A 19,464-nucleotide genomic window follows, 5' to 3' on the forward strand; every position below is an offset into this window, starting at 1 on the left:
AGGCTTCAGGATCTAGTCCCTCTCCTCTGCTGCCCTAATGCATATGCCTGGCCTGAATACCCACCTGGGCAGTGGTCTTTTTTCCCAATGTTAAATCTTGCTTCAATTTTCTGTTTGATCTCTAGGGCCTCAGCAGTTGTACCTTACAGAGTTTAAGCAAAGGTGGTATGTGAAAATCTCAGTGTAGAAGATAAATGAGGGGATTGTTACTTTCTTTACAAAAAGAATATTTACCTTTACAAGCAGATTTACTACAGTTTTTGTTAACTAGTAGACTCTTACAGTACATCTGTACATAAGATGTACTGTGCTAAGATGTACTATTTATTTTTCTGTCTGTGATATACCCTATCTACTGCTCAGTGGTTTGGAAGAAGCTGGAGAGCACACTGCACTTGAAGTGGATTTAGTTTCAAAAGTTCAATTTATACATGTTTTTTGATGAAAACGAAAAGTAAATTTGCCATGTACAGATGAATAGAAAAGTGTCTGTATCTACTAATTAAAAAAAGTCTACGTTAAATTAGTCCACATTCTTTGTAAACAACTTAAGCAGCTACATAGACGACCTAGTGCTTCATGCTGCCTAACCAGCATTAGTATCTGAATCCACTTCCTGGGTTTTTACAACAGGTCGTCCTTTGGCGAGGGAGCTTCTGAATGTCTGTTCTGCCTCCCAGGAGACCTAGCTTAGAACTATATGCTAAAGAGAGAAACTGCATCCCAGTCTTTTCTGCCTGTGCAGTGCTCTGTCAGCTCAGGTGTGGCTGGCCAGATACAGAGGACTTGTTCGGGTGGGAGTGAAGCGAGTGTCGGCAGGCATCCTGCAGAACGTACCTTTCTGGCCGATGTGTCAGCCCCCGCCCAGTAAACGTGCTGCCTGGTTTGCGACAGCCTGCTGCTTTCCACTTCACAGCTTTGGCTTACTTGATAATGCCGTCCTTTCCAGGCACAGAGTTTGTGGTCGTTGAAGATGTGTCCTGCTTCGATACCAACGCCATCATTCTCAAAGGCACCACAGTGCTCACCTATAAGCCCCGGTTTGTCGATCGGCCCTTTTCAGGAAGTTTGTTCGGCATTGAGGTAAGAAGTCTGTGTGTTGATTGAAACACTAAATGTTTGGCTCAAGAGAAAAGCATCTGGAGGAGAATTTTACCTCCTAAACTTTCATTCAGGGAAATAATGAATGGGATTGGAGGGCCCTTGTCCTCGTCTCTTCATTTTCTCCTCAAATCTACCAGGTTATTCTAATGTGTGAATTCAGTTGCCCAGTGTCAGGCTGTGAATGTGTGGAGGGACTTTTACCTCTTTCTCTCTTGCCCTCCCTTCCTCAGAAAGTTCGAGGAAACTCTTCTAGTCCCCATTACCCCGCCGGGCTCCTTGTCGTGTCCTCTAGTTCTGCAGGTCTAGGCCCTGGCGAACTGTGAAGGTGAGGAAGGGGTCCTTGTTGCTCCTGTATCCCCTTCCCCCACGTTCAGTGCTTGTCCCTCCAAAGACCTAGGGCTTTATGGTCATGGAAACTTGTCTATAAAATTGTTAAGGACTTTTTGTGTTATCCTTCTGGGAATATCTGATGTATAAAAGGGCACGTCTAGAGAGTCAGGCCTGACCTAAAGGACTGAGTCTCTAATAGAGGTGCTTGTGGCTCTGATCTGATCTCATGAAGGGGCTAATTTGCACTGGGATGGCTTTTGTAGCCAGAAAATTACATTATACAATGTCCAGCAGAAACTGCTCTGCCTCTTTTTAAGCCAGGATGTGTGGAGACAGAAGGAGAAACGAGGTAGATTATTATCTCTGTCAAATGTTCTTAAGTCACTGATCTCAACTAACATTCCTCTTGTTAGAATATTAGAATATTTGGGTAGGGATACTCATCATTTCCTTCCCATTTATGATTAAGCTTTTTCATACCCAGTTCTTTCCAGTGGTATTTCAGAGGTTGAACGAACAAAAATTATTTTCACTGTCAGCAGCATATGGAACTTCTTTTTTTTTTTTTCTGGTCAGAAATAGCTGACTAAAACCTGTAGAGATTTTATTTCTCTACCACTTGTTTCTCTCATGTAAAGAAACCTCAGTGTGAGAGGAGAGGGATTTGCACGCTGGTGTGATGTGATGTGAGTTGGTCATGAAATTGCGATTCATCTGCTTTCCAAGCCACCACAATAGCAGCTTTGAATGGAAAAGTTTAGTGATTAATTAATGAACTGTCAGGTACAATTGGGTTTTGTGTAGCAGAAGCCCCTGAAGGAAAAAGGAAAATGAAACTTTCCTGCTCCAAAGCCTTAGAAAAACTACATGGCAAAATATTTGAGATTCCTGGAAATTCCTTTCAATCTTGTTCTTTAGGCAGCACAATTGGATCTGAATTTTAAGACCGCCCTAATACATCATTGGGGGAGAACTTACAAAGAAAGCAAAATGAGTTAATCTCGAATACAGCAGAGGGCCTTGGTGGCGCATGTTTTTCAGTAGCACTAGAAAATGCCAAAAAGCGGGGAGGGAGCAAGGGAGACCAAAGCAATGCTTTCTTCTGTCTTCTTGAGCGTGCAACATAATTTGGTCCTAGGATGGGAGTCCTCCCTCCCTTTTCTCTCCCCATAAATATGTTTTTTTAAAAATTATAGAACATTTCAAACATACACAAAGTAAACAATAATATAATGAACCCCTGTGTACCTTTCACCTAGGTTCAAAAATTAATGTATTTATTTTCAGTTGTGAAAGTAACAACTGTATTACATAAAATTAGGGAAGGGGAGGGGAGAAAAATCACCTATCCCACCTTACATAATCTCTCTTGACATTTTGATGTGTTTCTTTCCTTGTAGTTACGACGTAATATTATTTTGATTGGGCTGCTTTTTCACATAACCGGTATTGTAACTGTCTTCTTATGTTTCATATGGTCTTTTAAACCGTTCCTTTTAAATGGCCACAAAATATTCCGAGTAGATGTGATAAAACTTTGGTTGCTCTTAATTTTTTGATTAACTGTTAAATAATGGTTTAGTGAATTTTTCTATGTTTTACATTATTTCCTTGGGCTAGTTCCTAGTAAGAAGTAGGATTACTGGATCAAAGGGTGTGATGTTTTTAAGCCTCTTGTTACATGTTGCTAAACTGCCTTTCCCACGGGCGAACCACTGCGCTCCTGGCAGTGGTGAGAGCCTCAGCCTCCCTCTTCACAATGTTCATTTCAGTGGTTGCTCTGGGCTTTTGATATTATAGGGCTGAGTGCTTCTGAGACGCTCTCCTTTTCTCCTGATGGTTAGACTCTTCCTGAATCAGACATTAATTCCTGCCATATTGCATTTCACTCTCTAGGTGTTTTCATGCCGACTAGGAAATGAGCAAGACACAGCTCTTTCAATTGTTGATCCAGTACAAATTCAAGTGGAGCTGGTGGGGAATTCTTCTTATCAGAATAGTTCAGGATTGATGGATGCATTCAATAGTGAAGACTTCCCACCTGTCTTAGAGGTAATGATGACAAATCTGTGTAACACACTGAGACACTCGCAAACACTTTCCTTTGCTTGAACTGCTTACTTAACTCTGCCAAACTCAACAACATTTTCGTTATTTCAGCAAATACAAAATAAATATGACAGTGTCTCTGCCCTAGAAGATCTTTCAGTCTTGTGGAGGATAAAAGACCTTTTAATTGTCTGGTGTGATCTTGAAGTTCTATAAAACTTTACAGAAAGCAGAGTTAGGAATATTGACTGTGAGTGAAGCTAAAAGTGAGTCTGATCAGAGGGGTAGGATGTAAATAGGCCGAGAAGGAGAGCATTCCAAATTAGGAAGCAGCAGAGTCGGGGCAGAAATGGCCCAGCACACCTGAGACCGAGGGAGGTCTCACTAGAAGAAAGAAGTCTATAGGGCAGTGAGGAGGAGAGGGGAGGAGAAGCAGAGCAGGTGAAGCCAGGCAAGGACGGCTTAAGACTGATGTTATATTTCTTCGGTAGAGGGGGAATCATTAATTAGTAATCCATCTGAACCGTAGGAGGATTGAAAGAGAGAGAAAAGCCATTCTGATTTTCGGGCTTCAAAAATAATGAAAAGTAATAAAGCACTATACCCAGACTTCAAACAGACATCCCATTTTAAAGTGGTCTTGTGTTGGTGTCTGTACTGCTTTTACCGGTGGTAGCTGAGTTGCTGTTGTCTGAGGAGGACCAGATTTTCAGAAATATTAATGTGGAACATGACTCATTTAAAGTTCTGTTTGAATAAAGGAGAGAGAAGTTTTGTTGGGTGGTCAGAGATTTTAAAAAATTAAATAGATCAAAACAAAATGGATTAACAGAGTGTTGCTAATAGGTGATCCTGTCTCCACCAGAGCCATTCTCCGATTCTCTGCTTTGATGATTAATGTGCTTGTATGAAAATCATTCTACTGAAGTATTAAGTGCTCTAGTAATTTTCCTTGCTTAGTATTTTGTATTTGGTACAGTTTTGTGACATTTGACCTCACAGCTGGGACATTTTACCTCATGGCTATTAATGCTTAATTTCAAGATCTCCCCTGTCTTCACAATGAGAAATGTCTGTTGGATTGCTAGAACTTGAATTAGAGTGATACCTGTAAGAGGTGTGGACACAAAAGCAAGTGCAACTTTAAAAACTGCCACCTTTTAAATTTTGTTAGATTCAGTTACAGGCCCTGGATATCAGACTCTCCTATAATGATGTTCAGCTGTTTCTTGCCATTGCAAAATCCATCCCAGAGCAAGCTAATGCTGCAGTACCAGACACAGTGGCCTTGGACGCTAACTCCTTCAGCAGTTACCTTCCTGGTGCATCTCGAAGGGGAGAGGAAATCAGAGAAGGGACAAGACACACCTTAGATCCTGTCTTGGGTAGGTATTAACCATAAAACCCACTCAGTCTTCCCAAAACTCCCCTTCTTTTTAACTTTTCAGATTTTCTTTTGCACAGTTAAATTGTTCAGGGTATAATTGTGTCATTAAGTATAATTGTAGGTCATAAGTATGACTGTCTAATTTTTTTTAATTTAAAAATAAACAGCCCAAACCAACTGTTCTAGCCTACAGTATTTTTCCTTTTACAGTTTCTTCCAGAGATATGGATAATGCTAAGGTTTAGTTTTAAACTTCAAGTTTTCCTCCCAAGTTATATGGATAATAATACTAAGTTTCAATTGTAAGCATTTAAAAGACAGCCAGTATAGGGAAAAGACTTAAAAATTTCAGGGTACAGTTGACAAATTCTAATTAGGAGCTTACTTTTGCCTATAGCAGTGCAGTGTTTGAGTCCCCAGTTTCTGAATTGCTTTTCTTGTTTTTTTTGGTTCTTTTTTACTTCAATTAGTCTGTGGGTTAATTTACATTAAATTACTTACAAAAATATATGTACCATTTCCCCCCCCCCAGAGTTACAACTGGCTAGACTGCAGGAGCTGGGGTTTGGCATGGATGACTGCCGCAAAGCTCTCTTGGTGTGTCAAGGTAATTTGAATAAGGCTTTCCTTTATCAGCTGTTTATCTTGATAATGTTTGATAATGTTTATCTTTCCATGAGCTGGAGTGTGTTTTGGAGACCCTCCATGATTTTCTGTGGGCTGAAGATAACCTTGGGCCAGTAATAATGAGACACAGGATTTTATAGTGGACATGGCTGTGGGCTCTGGAGCTGACTGCCTGACTTCAGGTCCTTACTCTGCCACCTGCTGGCTACTTGTTCGTGACTTGGGCAAGTTTCATGTCTCTGTACCCGTGCTTCCTTATCTGTAGAGTGAGGATAAGAGGACATCCCTCAGAGGTTTGAAATAAAGAAGTCACTCTATGCAAAGGACATGAGAAGGTACTTGACACACAGCATGTGCTCTGTAGGTGTTAGCACTGTTGCTAGTGGGAGTGGTAATGGCGGTGACGCTGGTAGGCATGGCCATTTATTGAGCTCCTCTGGGCCTAGTCCTGCTTCTTGTTGAATCCTCATACCCTTGGAGGCAGGCATCATTACTGTCATTCCAGTTGGAGAAACCGGCTCAGATAGGGTACATAAACTCATCTCAGGCCACCTTTTAATGCGGGGTGGGATGGGTTTAAAGCCAGGTGTGCCCGTGTTCTTTCCACTGTATCACACTACCTCTCCACCTCGCTCTTTGTTCCCCTTTCTCTTCAAATCAGAGATACAGCAAGAGCTGTATTTTTTCCCAGTCTTGATACTTGCATGTATATTCTCTCTTTTTATTTCTCTATGTACTGTATACAGGCAGACCTTGGAGATATTGGGGGTTCAGTTCCAGACCACCGCAATAAAGAAAATATTGCAATAGAGCGAGTCATACAAATATTTTGGCTTCCCGGTGCATATAAAAGTTACGTTTACACTATACTGTAGTCTGTTGAGTGTGCAGTAGCATTATGTCTTAAAAATGTACATATCTTAATTAAGTAATGCTGTTGGGAAATGATGCCGGTATGCCTGCTCGACACAGCGTTGCCACAAATCTTCAATTTGTAAAAAGCACAGTATTAGCAAAATGCAATAAAACGAGGTATGCCCGTGTATCCAACACACGTGTGTGTTTGTGTGTGTGTGTATGTATATATATATATACATACACACACGTAATATTATACATGTTGGTAGATCGTATTGCAAATAACAATTTTATAGAATTATAATTACAATTTTATTAAAATACATACTTAATAGCAGCGTCTTCCCATGTCATTAACATTATTTGTAAACATTGATTTTTTTACATTGATCAGAGGATACATTATGATTTAACCATTCTTAAGTTGTTTTTCATTCTTTCATTATCATACACAATTCTGTAATAAATATTTTTGTGTATGAACTTTTGTCTACATCTTTTAACTGTTTCTTTGGTAGTGAGACTTCATATTGTAAAAACTGGATCAGAGAATATAGATATATTTTTCAGGCTCTTTGCTTGAATTGACAAATCTTTTTTGAAAAGGATTGTACCAGGTTAAACTTTGACCACTTAACATGGTTTCATCACAATTGTTTGCATTACCTGTCTCTTTCCTCTGGAGAAAATGAAGGTAGACCTAGTTATCTTGTGTTCCTTAGTTTTGTTTTTACCTAGTCATCATTGCTTCTTGGTTTAATTAACTTCATACCCCTTAATGTTTACATTTCTTACTTTTACTCTTTCTTTAACAATTCAAACACGTTAGAAAAATTTCTAAGAGCCTTTTGGATTTCAATTTTTATTTCTTTAGTAACTAAGGTTTATTTCCATCAATAATGAAGATGATAATTCCAACTAATGTTTATAGAGCCTTTGTTATATGCCAGGCTCTGATCTGAGAACCTCCCACGTACTCATTTGTTTCCTCCTCATGTCCGTCCTGTAAGCGGGTGCTGTCGGGCATAGAGAGATCAAGTAACTTGTCCAAGATCCAACAGCTGGTAAGTGCCAAGATCAGAAGCCAGGCCATCTTGCTCCAAAGCCCATGCCCTTAACCACTTACCACCGTTACGTGCACTGGCCTCTGATAATTTATAAGTGTGGGGTTGCATTGCTTTTCTTTGTTCTGTTCTTTTTTAGCTTTAGCAGTCTGGTTGTGTTCAGGGGATGTTATTTAATAGTTTTATATTACACACATGGTTGAGAAGACAAAGTATGTACAACGTAAGACATTTGAGAACACTTAACAAAGCAGCACATCAGGATATGCAAGACTACATAGGGAAGATTAAGTATTATAGTACCGAGTGGCACCTGGAATGTTGGATCCTCTCCTTTCCTCTTTTCTCGTCTCCTTCAACAGATGTCACAGTAGAGGAAGGATGGCTTCCTGGAGACATTTTGAGCCAGGTCGTGAAAGGTGCGGTAAACCTGAGCAGAGGTGTGCAGCAAAGAGGGCCTTGTTCTGTTTGCTGAAGAGCAGGATTCCTGTTATTGTGCTGTTTTTTCTTTGTTATGTCTGTCTGGCATTAAGGTTCTCTTGGGCCGTCCAGTAGGTCCCTATCAAATGTATTTCTCTGTTTCCTCTCTGATTTGCTTGAGTAGCTGTGGGAACGGATTGAACTGATCACCTTTTAATTTCTTTGCAGGTCAACTGAAAAAGGCAGCAAGTTGGTTGTTCAAGAATGCTGAACCCCTGACGTCTCTTTCCCTGGCCTCTAACAGCCGAGAGGGCCAGGTGGCTGCGCCGGCACGGTTGATCTCGGGCGTGGAGATGAAAGCTGAGAGTGTGTGCATCTGCTTTATCGACGACTGCATGGACTGCGACGTCCCTCTCGCTGAGCTCACCTTCTCCCGTGAGTGCTCGCCCGACCCTCAGGTTCATCGAGAAGATGTGCAGTGAACCACCGTCTTTTCTTCACGTTGTTCATGCTCTCCCGTACTTAATAGAATGGGAGAAATTTAGATGATGGTTTTACATATGTTTTCCATTATTTCTATTTTAAAGAAACGTGTATTTATTTGCCATATGTGGCCTTCAGACCATGGCTTGGGAATAATAGAAATTGTCATTGATGAAATTTCTGTTCTATTAACAGCTCTAGTTAAATAATTCCTGATCTCTCCATTTTGTTTATCTTTTCGTGTATCTAAAGGTTGTAGGGAGTACTGTTATTAAAGGAATTTAAAAGATAAGCTTAGAAAGTAATGTTTCCAAGCTGTATATCTTTTGAAAATTAAAAAACACAGAGGCTCACCAGAGTCTCCTCCGTAGGCCAGGTAGGAGGTGAAACCCTATTCACCTGAGAGCCGTCCTTCAGCAGAGTGGAGACCAGGGCAGGAGGGCTTTATCCTCAATCGCATCTTTGCAAGCTGTGTCGGATGAGGCTTCTGAGGAGAGTAAAGGAGAATCTCACCGATGTGTTTACTTTTAATTTTCTTTTGTTTTGATCTTGCTAGCCTCTTTTCCCTTCAAGGAAAAGTTGGTTCTGGGGATTTAATTTGACCTTTTACACATTGTAGAGATTTTCCTTTTCCCTGTGCTTCTAGGCACCACAAGGGCCACTTGATTGAAACTAACAACTGGAATTTTGACTGTTTCCATGAGTATCTTTTCTGCAGAAAGTAATTATTTCTTAGTTTTCTACGGTAATCTTGAAATTTTGAGCTAATATTTATGAAGGCATGACTGTTCTCATTACTCTGCCTTCTTTTCAGATATTCAGGTAGAAATGTTTTTTAATGTTCCCACAGGCTTGAGATACACCTGGATGCTGGGGCTGGTATTGGTGGGGGGGCAAATGAGGCATTTACCTCATTCACAACATTTAAAGGGGTACCACAAAACTCAGTAATTAAGATGAATGATATTTTAATGGAGTATTTTTAAAAATCAGAATTTATTAAATAAAACCATGATGAACAAAATATCAAATTTTGATACATCTGTGTGTTCTCCTATAAGATCATCAGTGGTAGCTGTAACTAGCATCTCTGTTTTATTTTTATTAAGGTAACATCAGTTTATAACGTTATATGAGCTTCTAGTGTACAGTATTATATTTCCATTTCTGTACACGTTACCGTGTGCTCACTACCAAAAATTTAGCTTCTGTCCATCACCGTACAGTTGATCACCCCTGCTCTCGCCCCTGTCCCTTCCCCTCTGGTAACCACTACTCTGTTGTCTGTATCTATGTGTTTGTTTTTCTAACGTCTCTTTTATATGATTTGTCAGCAAAAGAAAGTTTTGGTTGTTCCCGCCCTGCCACTGCAATAAGATTTGCTTTCATTGCAGGTCTGAATTTTCTGCAGCATGTAAGAACTAGCCCTGAAGGCTATGCCCACTTCACCCTTTCTGGAGATTATTATAACCGTGCTCTGTCAGGTCAGTATAATTATCATGGGATTTAAAAAATACACTTCGACATTTGCCTGGGCCTATTTCTACATAAATTCTACATGAGGCAAAGGGGTGGGATAGGACAGGGAAAGGTGAAAAATAAGTGACTGCACAAGCACGAAAGATACAGATTTTTCATATTTCTAAGAATATATTTGATAAGTCACAACTGAATTCTTTAAAAAGAAGTTTTGGTAGTTAATTCCTTTTCATCCTGGAGTTTGGCTTATTTCAGAACATGAAATTGCTCAATTGTGAAGGATCATTCGTCTGGCCCTGATAGTAGCTAAATTTCAAGTGAGATTTAAGCCCATAAACATTTTAAACTTCAGGCCTCCTCACTCCCTGTTGGACTTGTTTGTCTCATTAGAAGAGTACTGAGTCAGTGACAATGTATAACCTGCCGTACCTACTCCCTAGGCTAGGACACAGTTGATCAGGGCAAGCTGTTCTTCCAGAGACATAAGCTTGGATATACTACAAGGCATTTTCAGGTTTCTTTCCTTCCATTGGAAAGACCAAGGTAAGGGCCTATACAGATGGACATTCAGGAACCATCCTGTATCAGGGCTGAATAGTTTGAGCTGCGACGTTCTTTGCCTTAAGAGAGTTCTTCGTAGGTGTGGGTGGAGTAAACCAAGTTGTGTCGAAGAGGGGTTGCTCCCTTGATGTCACTGGAAAGTTAAGCTTCCAGTGTGTTGTGCTGTTGCTGATTGTTCTAGAGTACGTGTCACATTCGATTTTATATGTTAGTTAACATTCTCCCCTCTCTGATCTGGATTCACTTAAAGGCAACACTCTTATTTCCTAATTGTTCAAAATGTTTAACTTTAGAATAATGGCCCAAGCCTTGCTAGTTAAGAGAAAGTTTTACAGGGCATATGGTAGCTATTTTTTTGAGAATCACTTATTTTCCCAGAGCAAATATTGCTTACTTTTAAAGTTGCATGAACACATTCAGGTCACTAGTGCTAAATGGTGTGAGGAGATGAATGTACCGACATTATGCTACATGTTAGATTGGATATGTATTGGTAAATCACCTCATCTATGGCCGATGGAGTGTATTTAGAAAACTGTTAAAAATTAACTGGCCTTGAAAAGTTGTCATTAAAACTACAGTGAGATACCATTTTTCTCACCCAATGGACTGGCAAAAAGGAAGTGTGACACTACTAAGTATGGTGAAGATATGAGCCCTAGAACTCTTACTTCCTGCTGTCAGAATTGTAAATTGGGACAGCCACTTTGGAAAACAGTTTCACATGACTTAGAAGCATACTCAGCAATCCTTCAATATACTTCTTCTAGACCTGTACCCTAGAGAATCTCCTGTCTATGAGTACTAGGAAACAAGTACAAGACTGCTTCCAGAGTGGTCTTCCTAATAGCGGCAGAACTGGAATCAAGTGAAATGTCTCCTAGCAGTAGAATAGATAAATAAACTGTGGTACGGTCATAAGTGGATTACAGTTCAGTGGTGAAGATAATGTACCACAGCTACATGGCGTCAGTGTGAGTGAATCTCAAAGAATGCTATTGAGCAAAAATAGAAACTTACAAAAGAATACACACAGGGACTTCCCTGGTGGTCCAGTGGTTAAGAATCCCCCTTCCAGTGCAGGGGATGCAGGTTCGATCCCTAGTCGGGGAACTAAGATCCCACATGCTGTGGGGCAACGCAACAAAGATCCCGCGTGCTGCAACTAGGACCCGACGCAGCCAAATAAATAAATAAATGAAAAAAAAAAGAAAAAAAGAATACACACTGTTGGATTCGGTTTATGTGAAGATCCCTAACAGGACAAACTATGTATTCTTAAGAAATGTATACCTAGGTGGTAAAAGTATAAAGAGCAAGGAAATGATTAAAAATTCAAGCTAATGGTTACTTGGAGTTGGGTGGAAGAGGTTTGGTGGGGAGTGGAACTCAGGGGCTTCAAAGGCACATAAAATTTTCTGTTAAGCTGAATAGTGAGTACGTGAGTGTTTGCAGTAATCTTATTCTTTAAACCATACATATATGTTGTTTATATATAACTCTTGTACATATGACACGTTTTAAAATAAAAATTGGGAAAAATTTAAGTTAATGAATTTCAAGTATACCTATTTATTCAGCCAATGGGTTCTTGATGTAAGCAGGGTAATCAAATTTAATAGTTACCTCAGCTGCTGACACTTTTTTTCCAACCTGAGTCTGAGACACTTTTTTCTACTTGAATATATCAAAAACAGGTCCTGCCTGCTCTTAAATAGAAGAGGGCACATACCCCCTGCCTTCCTTCCTCCCACCTCTGGGAGACCATGGTTGGGGTGCATGTGTGCTCTTGTACTCATGTCCTTGAGACAGCACAGACATTTGTAAGGTGACCTGCAGCTAAAGATAGTGTTTCCATTGCAAAATCAAGTTGGAAATAGAAAGCTATTAGCTATAGTATGTCCTTGCTGAGCATTTGTGAATGGTGTTCCCCTGTAAACTCTTGATATCTGCTGAGCAGATGTCTTATCTCCTGTGTTCTTTTAGGCTGGGAGCCATTTATTGAGCCCTGGCCGTGCTCTGTATCCTGGCAACAACAGGCAGCTAGTCGTCTCCATCCTCCTCGGCTGAAGCTGGAAGTCAAGGCCAAACACCGTTTGGATATCAATATCACCTCTGTACTAATTGGTGAGTGGAAAGCTGTCTTTAGAACATTGTTACTTTTCTGTGCGTTAAGTCCCTTGTCTGGAAGACTGTTTAATCCTGGTTTAGCAAATACTTGGGCCCATACCAGACAGTTTACTCATCATGGCTGCTTTCCTGATAAACCCTAACCTGGCCTCATAATGCTTCTCAACCCATAGCTCTGGAGGTGGCATCCCATATTAATCCTCTCAGTGATCAAGCAAGAGCTTAGACTACATGGGAAACATTCATGTCCATGACGAACTTTCTCCCCATGATGCTTGGTCACTGGGACTTATTAAATGTCCTAGAAGTGAGTTTAGATTCATTTCTCTCAGACTATTCACAGAATAATTCTTAAAAGGTACAATTTTGATTGTCTGTAGCAGGGTAGGTTGCTTGTGCTGTTTCCCATCAAGTAGCATGTTGACCTAACTCTGAAAATCACTGAGTTAAAGGGTTGCCAAGCTGATGGTGTGTGTTCTGAAAGTTTCTTTGACAGCACTGAAATGTACATTCCTGGATTCGATGTAGTGTGTCAGAATCTTGTCTCTATACTTGTCTTTATATCAAAAGAAGAGTAACATTATCATACAGTCAGGTAGTGCCTACTTACACTATGGAAACTACACTCGACTCTTTGAGTTACTGATCTACAGGATCTGATTTTTTGTAACACGGTAGTTATCTCTGAGTGATAGCTAACACATACTACAGTTGTGCCTCAGTATTCAAAGGGATTGGTTCCAGTACCATACCCCGTACCCCTCACCCACCCCCCACCCAAATCTGTAGATGCTCAAGTCCCTTGTAATAAAATGGCCTAGTACAATGAATGCAGTTGGCCCTCTGTATCCGCTGCAAAACCCACAGATAGGGAGGGCATACTATATTGAAAATCTATGAGCTTTCTTCAGTGTATGTGTAGGGTTGAGGCTCATAGGATATTCATCGGCTTATTCCATGTCCGACTAGGATGGAGAGAATGTATAGTGAAATGGGACTGTAAGTTTATTGATCCCCAGATTTTAAAACCACTGTTATTTCATTAATTTCACCAACGTAATAGTAAATTGATCTCATGATTCTTCCATATTATTTTGGTCCCCATGTGATTTCTTATATAATCTGTTCATCTGGAAGTTTAGATAAAGTTTGGGACTCTTCTTTGAAAAGCTACAGTAAACGAGAGCTAACCTCACAAGAGTTCTATTGATATTTCTGATGAGTATCTAATTAAAAATATCTTCCAAAAAGCATTCTTGTCAGTGGTAAAACTGTTCTTTTTTTAACCTTTAATTCCTTATTCCTAAAACTGTGCTGAAACCCAGAAACATTGCTGTGACCTCTTAGTGTTTAAATAAATATCATTTCTGTAGCTGAATATTGGAGCTGAAAAACAGAAACTAATCATTCTTGTTTTAAAAAGTGTAGTACTCTGTAAATGACCCAATTTCATTCCTTTTTATGGCTGAGTGGGAAGGAAATCCCCAAAAAGAGGAGATGTGTGTATACGTATAGCGGATTCACTTTGCTGTACAGAAGAAAGTAACACAACATTGTAAAGCAACTATACTCCAATAAAAATTAATTTAAAAAATAAATAAAAAGTGTAGTGCTTTAATTAGTATAAAAGGTCTTTATCCAAGTGTGGTGTGTAATTATTTTGCTCTTCCCGTTATAATTCTCCTCTCAAAAAAGTAAAACCACTCCTGGACAGTTGTCAGCTGGATTTCAGCCTCCTGAGTTTGGTGGTTTTTTAAATAGCCTCCTACTGGTCTTTCTGTCTCCAAACCCTGCCCCTTAGCATGGCATGTCATGCTCTTCACAAAGCAAGTTGTTCTCTTTTCTAGACTTCTTTGCTATGTCCCTGTACCCCAGTATGTTGTACCAAGTCACACCAAAGTATTCAGTGTTCCCTAGATGTGCCATGTACTTTCATGTCTTGAAGTCTTTGCATATGCTGTTCTCTCTGTCTGGAATGTCCCTGTATCCCTAATCCTATTGGTAACCCTACCTATTCTTCAAGACCCTGAACAAAGGTCCTTACCTCTCTGAAGATTGCCATGTGCTTTGGTGTGTATCCTTCCACTTCTGCCAAAGCAGAGTAAATCTTCCCATGTTCTGCGCTCCCATAGCATTTTATTTGTATCTTTGTTTTAGCTCCTTTCACATTGTGATATAATTTTGTGATGATGATTGTTTTGTTAATGTTAATTTCTTCCAGTGGAGTATGAGGTTCTTCAGGGGACCAGCTTTCTCAGAATCTAGTGTGGTGCCTAGCATTTAGTCAGACATTCGATAAAAGCTTGTTTTGCTGAATTGAAGTCATCTGACTTGAACACCCCAATCCTTTCTACTTCTGTTCTTAATTATCTTTGGGGACTTTTTTCTAGACCAATATATAAGTACCAAGGAATCGTGGATGGCAGATTACTGTAAACAGGACAAGGAAATAGATTCAACCACATCGGAAGACTGGATGGGCTCTTCAGTGGATCCTCCATGCTTTGGACAAAGTAAGATTTTTCTCTACAAATGTTTGACTAAATCACCTTTGACCTACAGAGCCATGTTTAATTGAGAAATTCAAATAGAACCATCATTTTCTATGGAAAAACCTACAGGAAATTCTGTCTCCTGTAGTTCTGTTTTAGTCTTTGGAAGGGACATTTTTTCTGGCACAAAACGCTGAACTCTTAATATGAGCTCTAGTTTCACCATTGTGGGAGAGGAAGGACCTGCAGTATGCAATTCCTAAGTTCTGGTCATGTGGCACGTGAACTGGGGCACCTGGAGATGCATCAGGAGTGGCCATTGGTCAGTTTGTGTTTTACTCATCAGAACATTTTAATTGATGGGACTTTTGATCTGGATCTTTAAGAACATCTTTTCAGTTTTCTAAATCTAGAGACAGACAGGTTGGATATATTCTTGAAGAGAGGGAGGGCCGGCTCCCACGTGGAAGCAAGTGTTTAAAGGGGGGCCTGTATTATAAAGTAGAAGAGAATTGAATACCCAGCCTCTTGAAGAAAGAGGAGTCAGTGTGTTCTCTGTTAACGATGTTTTCTTTCCTTATTTAATGCTTCGCCATGGAGCTCTGATTTCCTCAGAGCTGGGGAGATTGTGATGGCCAACTGCGTGGTCCTTAGTTGTTCCACAAGCCATTGTCATCCAAATTCAACTCAGCCCCAGTTCTTTCAGTGTGGTTTCTTTGGGGAGTTTTGGCTGGACTTCACATAGTTCATGAATACTTAACTGTTCCATCTGGTCTGCAAACGTGTCATGGGAAGATGGATTTTCTTAGTGTACGAAGTATTTGGTTCGTCTCTCCTCAGGGTGTATAAATGGACTTTCTATCTGCCTTGTACTTCTCGGAGGAGGGACAAGGACACGTCAGCTCTGCTTGCTCTCTGTATTCCCAGGCTGTTGCTTCTGAGTCTCAAGGCCATTGCTTAGGAGCCAGGGCTTTTCAGATATCATCAGCTTCAATTCTGGCTCCTCCTCTAACCTTCCCAATTTGTGTGGCAAGAGAATGTAACGTAGTCTACCCAGAAGACTCTGAATAATCTTTGTAATGTGTCCTAGAGAATGTGTTTCTAAAAACATTATTCATGCAGAGGGATCTTAAATCCAGACTCAGTGCAAACACTAGGAAGGCCGAATCTTCAGGATTCTGATGAAGGAGTTTTCTTTTGTCCCTCTCCCACCGCTCCCCTCCCTCTTTATTTTAACATCTCCTCTTTTTTTATAGTTAATAAGCTACCTTATCTATGTTAAATGCCTGCTAAATTAAATCTGGATTTTTATTTACTTACACATCTTTATGGTTACTTAGGCTTATAAAGGTGTAATATATCTTTTTTATTAGGCATACACGAACATACCTAAATTTCCAAACCTCTTTACTTATTAAGAATTCTTGGATGGTAGAACAGCAGATGGGATTGTATTCTCTCACTAGGCTTACTAAAATAATTGTTGGGCATTCGTTTTGAAAGTCAGGAGGTTTGAATCTTGTTGAACTGACCACAAACCTTCAGCTCTTATTTAAGAATATTTAGTCACATTCCCCCCAAATTTGTGTATTTTATTCAGGCCAGCTTCAAAATGAGCCCTTGACTTAGAGGTTCTTAATATGAAATTCAGCCTAAGGGAGCTGCTGATTTCTTACTGTTCCTTTAGCAGGGGAAAGAAAATAATGGCCTCATTTTTGACATAATTATTGGCTTTGTTCAGGAAGGGCTGAGATCCTGCAAGTACACCTGGATGGTGTGGCACCTTAATTATTAGTTCATTAGTTTTGTATTCAAGGACATTTTGTGGAAATACCAAAAAAAAAAAAATTCTAAAAGCTTCCATGTTTAATGTATAATATAAATAATACCATGAGATAACTTCTTAGAAGAGATCGTTGAAACTTGGAACACAGACTGATTCCTTCCCTTGAATTTTTGAGACCCGTGGGGGATTAGCATTCTACTGCTACTGCCTTTTCCAGTTGGAATGGAGCGACTCCCACTAAAATCTGTACTGATTGCTCTTGGTAACTTTTCTATGCCATGTGAGAACATATATGCTTTAAATTAAAAATCCTCAAAAGGCTTGTCATTCTGTTCAAGTGACTGTGAGTACATTTTCTTTCCCCGATTGAGAAAAAAAAGGAGCATGCTCTGTTAGCACAGCCTCCACATTAAAAGCCAGCATAAAACTGTCTTGCTCACCTTGTCAAGTACCTCCTTAGCTCTTAGTAGTCACTAAAGGAATGAGCCTGTAAGTGCATGATGCTTGCTATTTTTGTAATGTACTCTATTTGCGCTTATGTTTTGGAGATGTCTTCTTTTTCACTATATTGATTCTCATGCTCTAACGTTGTCTCTCCTGTCTACCAGGCCTCCCCCTTGTCTACCTTAGAACTAGGAGTACAGCCAGTCTGACTAACCTAGAGCACCAGATCTATGCTAGAGGTACAGTATAGCCAAGCGAGGGCTTGCTTTATTTTCCTGTTTTAAGAACTGCCTTGTACATCGATTTTCTGTGAATATGGGACCTGAATGGGGGTATACCCACTTGTGAATACTTCGCTTTAGTAACAGGAGAGATCATTTCCAGCTAATGGACGAAGTGGCATCTTATATCAGAAGGAAGTGATGTGCTGATTCTCATTCTGTCTCTTCCATCTGCTTTAACCCTTAGTGGAAATGGAATCAACTCCCCAGTGAATGATGCAGAAGCATCCAGTGTCAGTTAGAGGTGATGTCTCACACTGAAAAGCAAATGAATGGAAGAAAACCATCCTCCATCAAGCAGTGCTACAAGTCTTTATTTATAGAATACTCAGTGAATGTTATTCTTATGGTAATGCAAGGGGCTTGTGGAATAGGAGCTATAAAGATCAGGAATAGAGCTAAGAAAAAAATTTCTGGTAAATAATTGCTTAGACACAAATCTTTTCTTTAGAAATGAATTGAGGTTCTTAGGAGGTAGAAAAGAGAATGTTCTTTGTTTGTATCTCTGATCCTTTAAGGTTCCTTGACTGGTAAGTAAATACGAGAGGAAAACATCATAAACATCAAGGAATTAGAATCCCAAGATGTTCAGTTCTTCATTTGTTTGAAGGAGTGCAGTTTAATTTGAATGATTTATGCTTATGCTTGGCTAACACCACCAGATCCTGGGTCATGGTCTATTTTGTAAAAAGGGCCTTTTGAGCTTCCTCTACTAGGAGTTCAGAACAAGGATATTAATGTGTGGGGGTAGTAGTATGGTTTTTTTCTGAAAGGTTTTACCAGGATGGGTGTTCGTGGGGAGGAGGGCTCACGAGGCCCAAGATCCATGGATTTATACTTCTCAGGTTTTCTGTATCTGTTATTTCATCTTTCAGGCTAAGCAAAGCATCATTCCTTTTTAGCACGGGGACAGGAGCTCAGAGAAACTAAGTAACTTGCCTCCATTCACATGACTGGCTAGTAGCGGACCTGGGACTTTAATCTATTTCTCATGATTTACAAGCCAGGTCCTTTCTGATAGGCTGAGCTGCCTACATAGTGTAAGAACCCGCACTGTTTATAATGGCCACATTGCCCTGGGGAGCAAATCCGCAGGGGCAGACGTTTCCTCAGGTGGAGCCATTTAAGCTGAACTTGGACATGAGGAGCTTGGTGTTCTTTCAGCCTATGAACCAATTAGGTCTGGTCACTAGAGGAGGTTTTCTGAGGCCACCAGGGAATACTGTTCTCTTTGGTGGACTTGGGGAGTTCTTTTTTTTTAAAGTTGTTTTAAAAATTATTAATTAATTAATTTATTTTTGACTATATTGGGTCTTCGTTGTTGTGTGTGGGCTTTTCTCTAGTTGCGGCGAGCAGGGGCTACTCTTTGTTGCAGTGCGCGGGCTTCTCACTGCAGTGGCTTCTCTTGTTGCAGAGCACGGGCTCTAGGCGCAGGGGCTTCAGTAGTTGTGGCATGCGGGCTCAGTAGTTGTGGCTCACAGGCTCAGCAGTTGTGGCACACGGGCTTAGTTGCTCCGTGGCATGTGGGATCTTCCCGGACCAGGGCTCGAACCCACGTCCCCTGCGTTGGCAGGTGGATTCTTAGCCACTGCGCCACCAGGGAAGTCCAGACTTGGGGATTTTGTTCTCTGGTGCTGTGCCCAAGGCAAGTACACAGTTGATTTGGACCCTGGTGTGGAAGATGTCAGATCTGTCCCCTGGTGTTGAGTTTGGATTTGTGAGCACTCCGTGTATTTTTATCCTCAGAGAGGCAGGTTGCTGAGGTCTCTGCTGGTATGTGTAATCCACACAAGAAGCTTGGGGACCTTAGCCGTGTGCCTACCCAGGCTACTTAATCCCAAAGCAATACACTCGTGAATATCTTTCTATGGATTCCTAGCACTTTATTCTGTGTTACGATGTGATCAAAGCCGTGTGCCACCTGTTCTTTTTAAATCTAATTTGCAAATGGAAACTTTGAGCCTGGCTC

The 19,464-nt window shown here is 40.4% G+C and overlaps 1 protein-coding gene across 11 annotated transcripts in view; it reads left to right on the forward strand.

Moving 5' to 3' along the window:
- The window catches only part of VPS13D (vacuolar protein sorting 13 homolog D), a 245,762-nt gene that overhangs the window by 74,576 nt on the left and 151,722 nt on the right, over positions 1–19,464 (forward strand). For all 11 annotated transcript variants that reach the window (XR_004347228.1, XR_004347280.1, XM_032608838.1 and 8 more), the window contains 8 exons: positions 950–1,083; positions 3,331–3,486; positions 4,658–4,868; positions 5,403–5,477; positions 8,068–8,274; positions 9,717–9,806; positions 12,349–12,489; positions 14,883–15,005. Coding sequence is in view for 9 of the 11 variants with exons in the window: in XM_032608838.1 (XP_032464729.1) it covers positions 950–1,083; positions 3,331–3,486; positions 4,658–4,868; positions 5,403–5,477; positions 8,068–8,274; positions 9,717–9,806; positions 12,349–12,489; positions 14,883–15,005 (1,137 nt within the window). In the remaining 2 variants the exon portion in view is untranslated. The remainder of the gene's footprint in view (positions 1–949; positions 1,084–3,330; positions 3,487–4,657; positions 4,869–5,402; positions 5,478–8,067; positions 8,275–9,716; positions 9,807–12,348; positions 12,490–14,882; positions 15,006–19,464) is intronic.

This window comes from Phocoena sinus, chromosome 1 (assembly GCF_008692025.1).
Source record: "Phocoena sinus isolate mPhoSin1 chromosome 1, mPhoSin1.pri, whole genome shotgun sequence".
Taxonomy (NCBI): Eukaryota; Metazoa; Chordata; class Mammalia; order Artiodactyla; family Phocoenidae; genus Phocoena; species Phocoena sinus.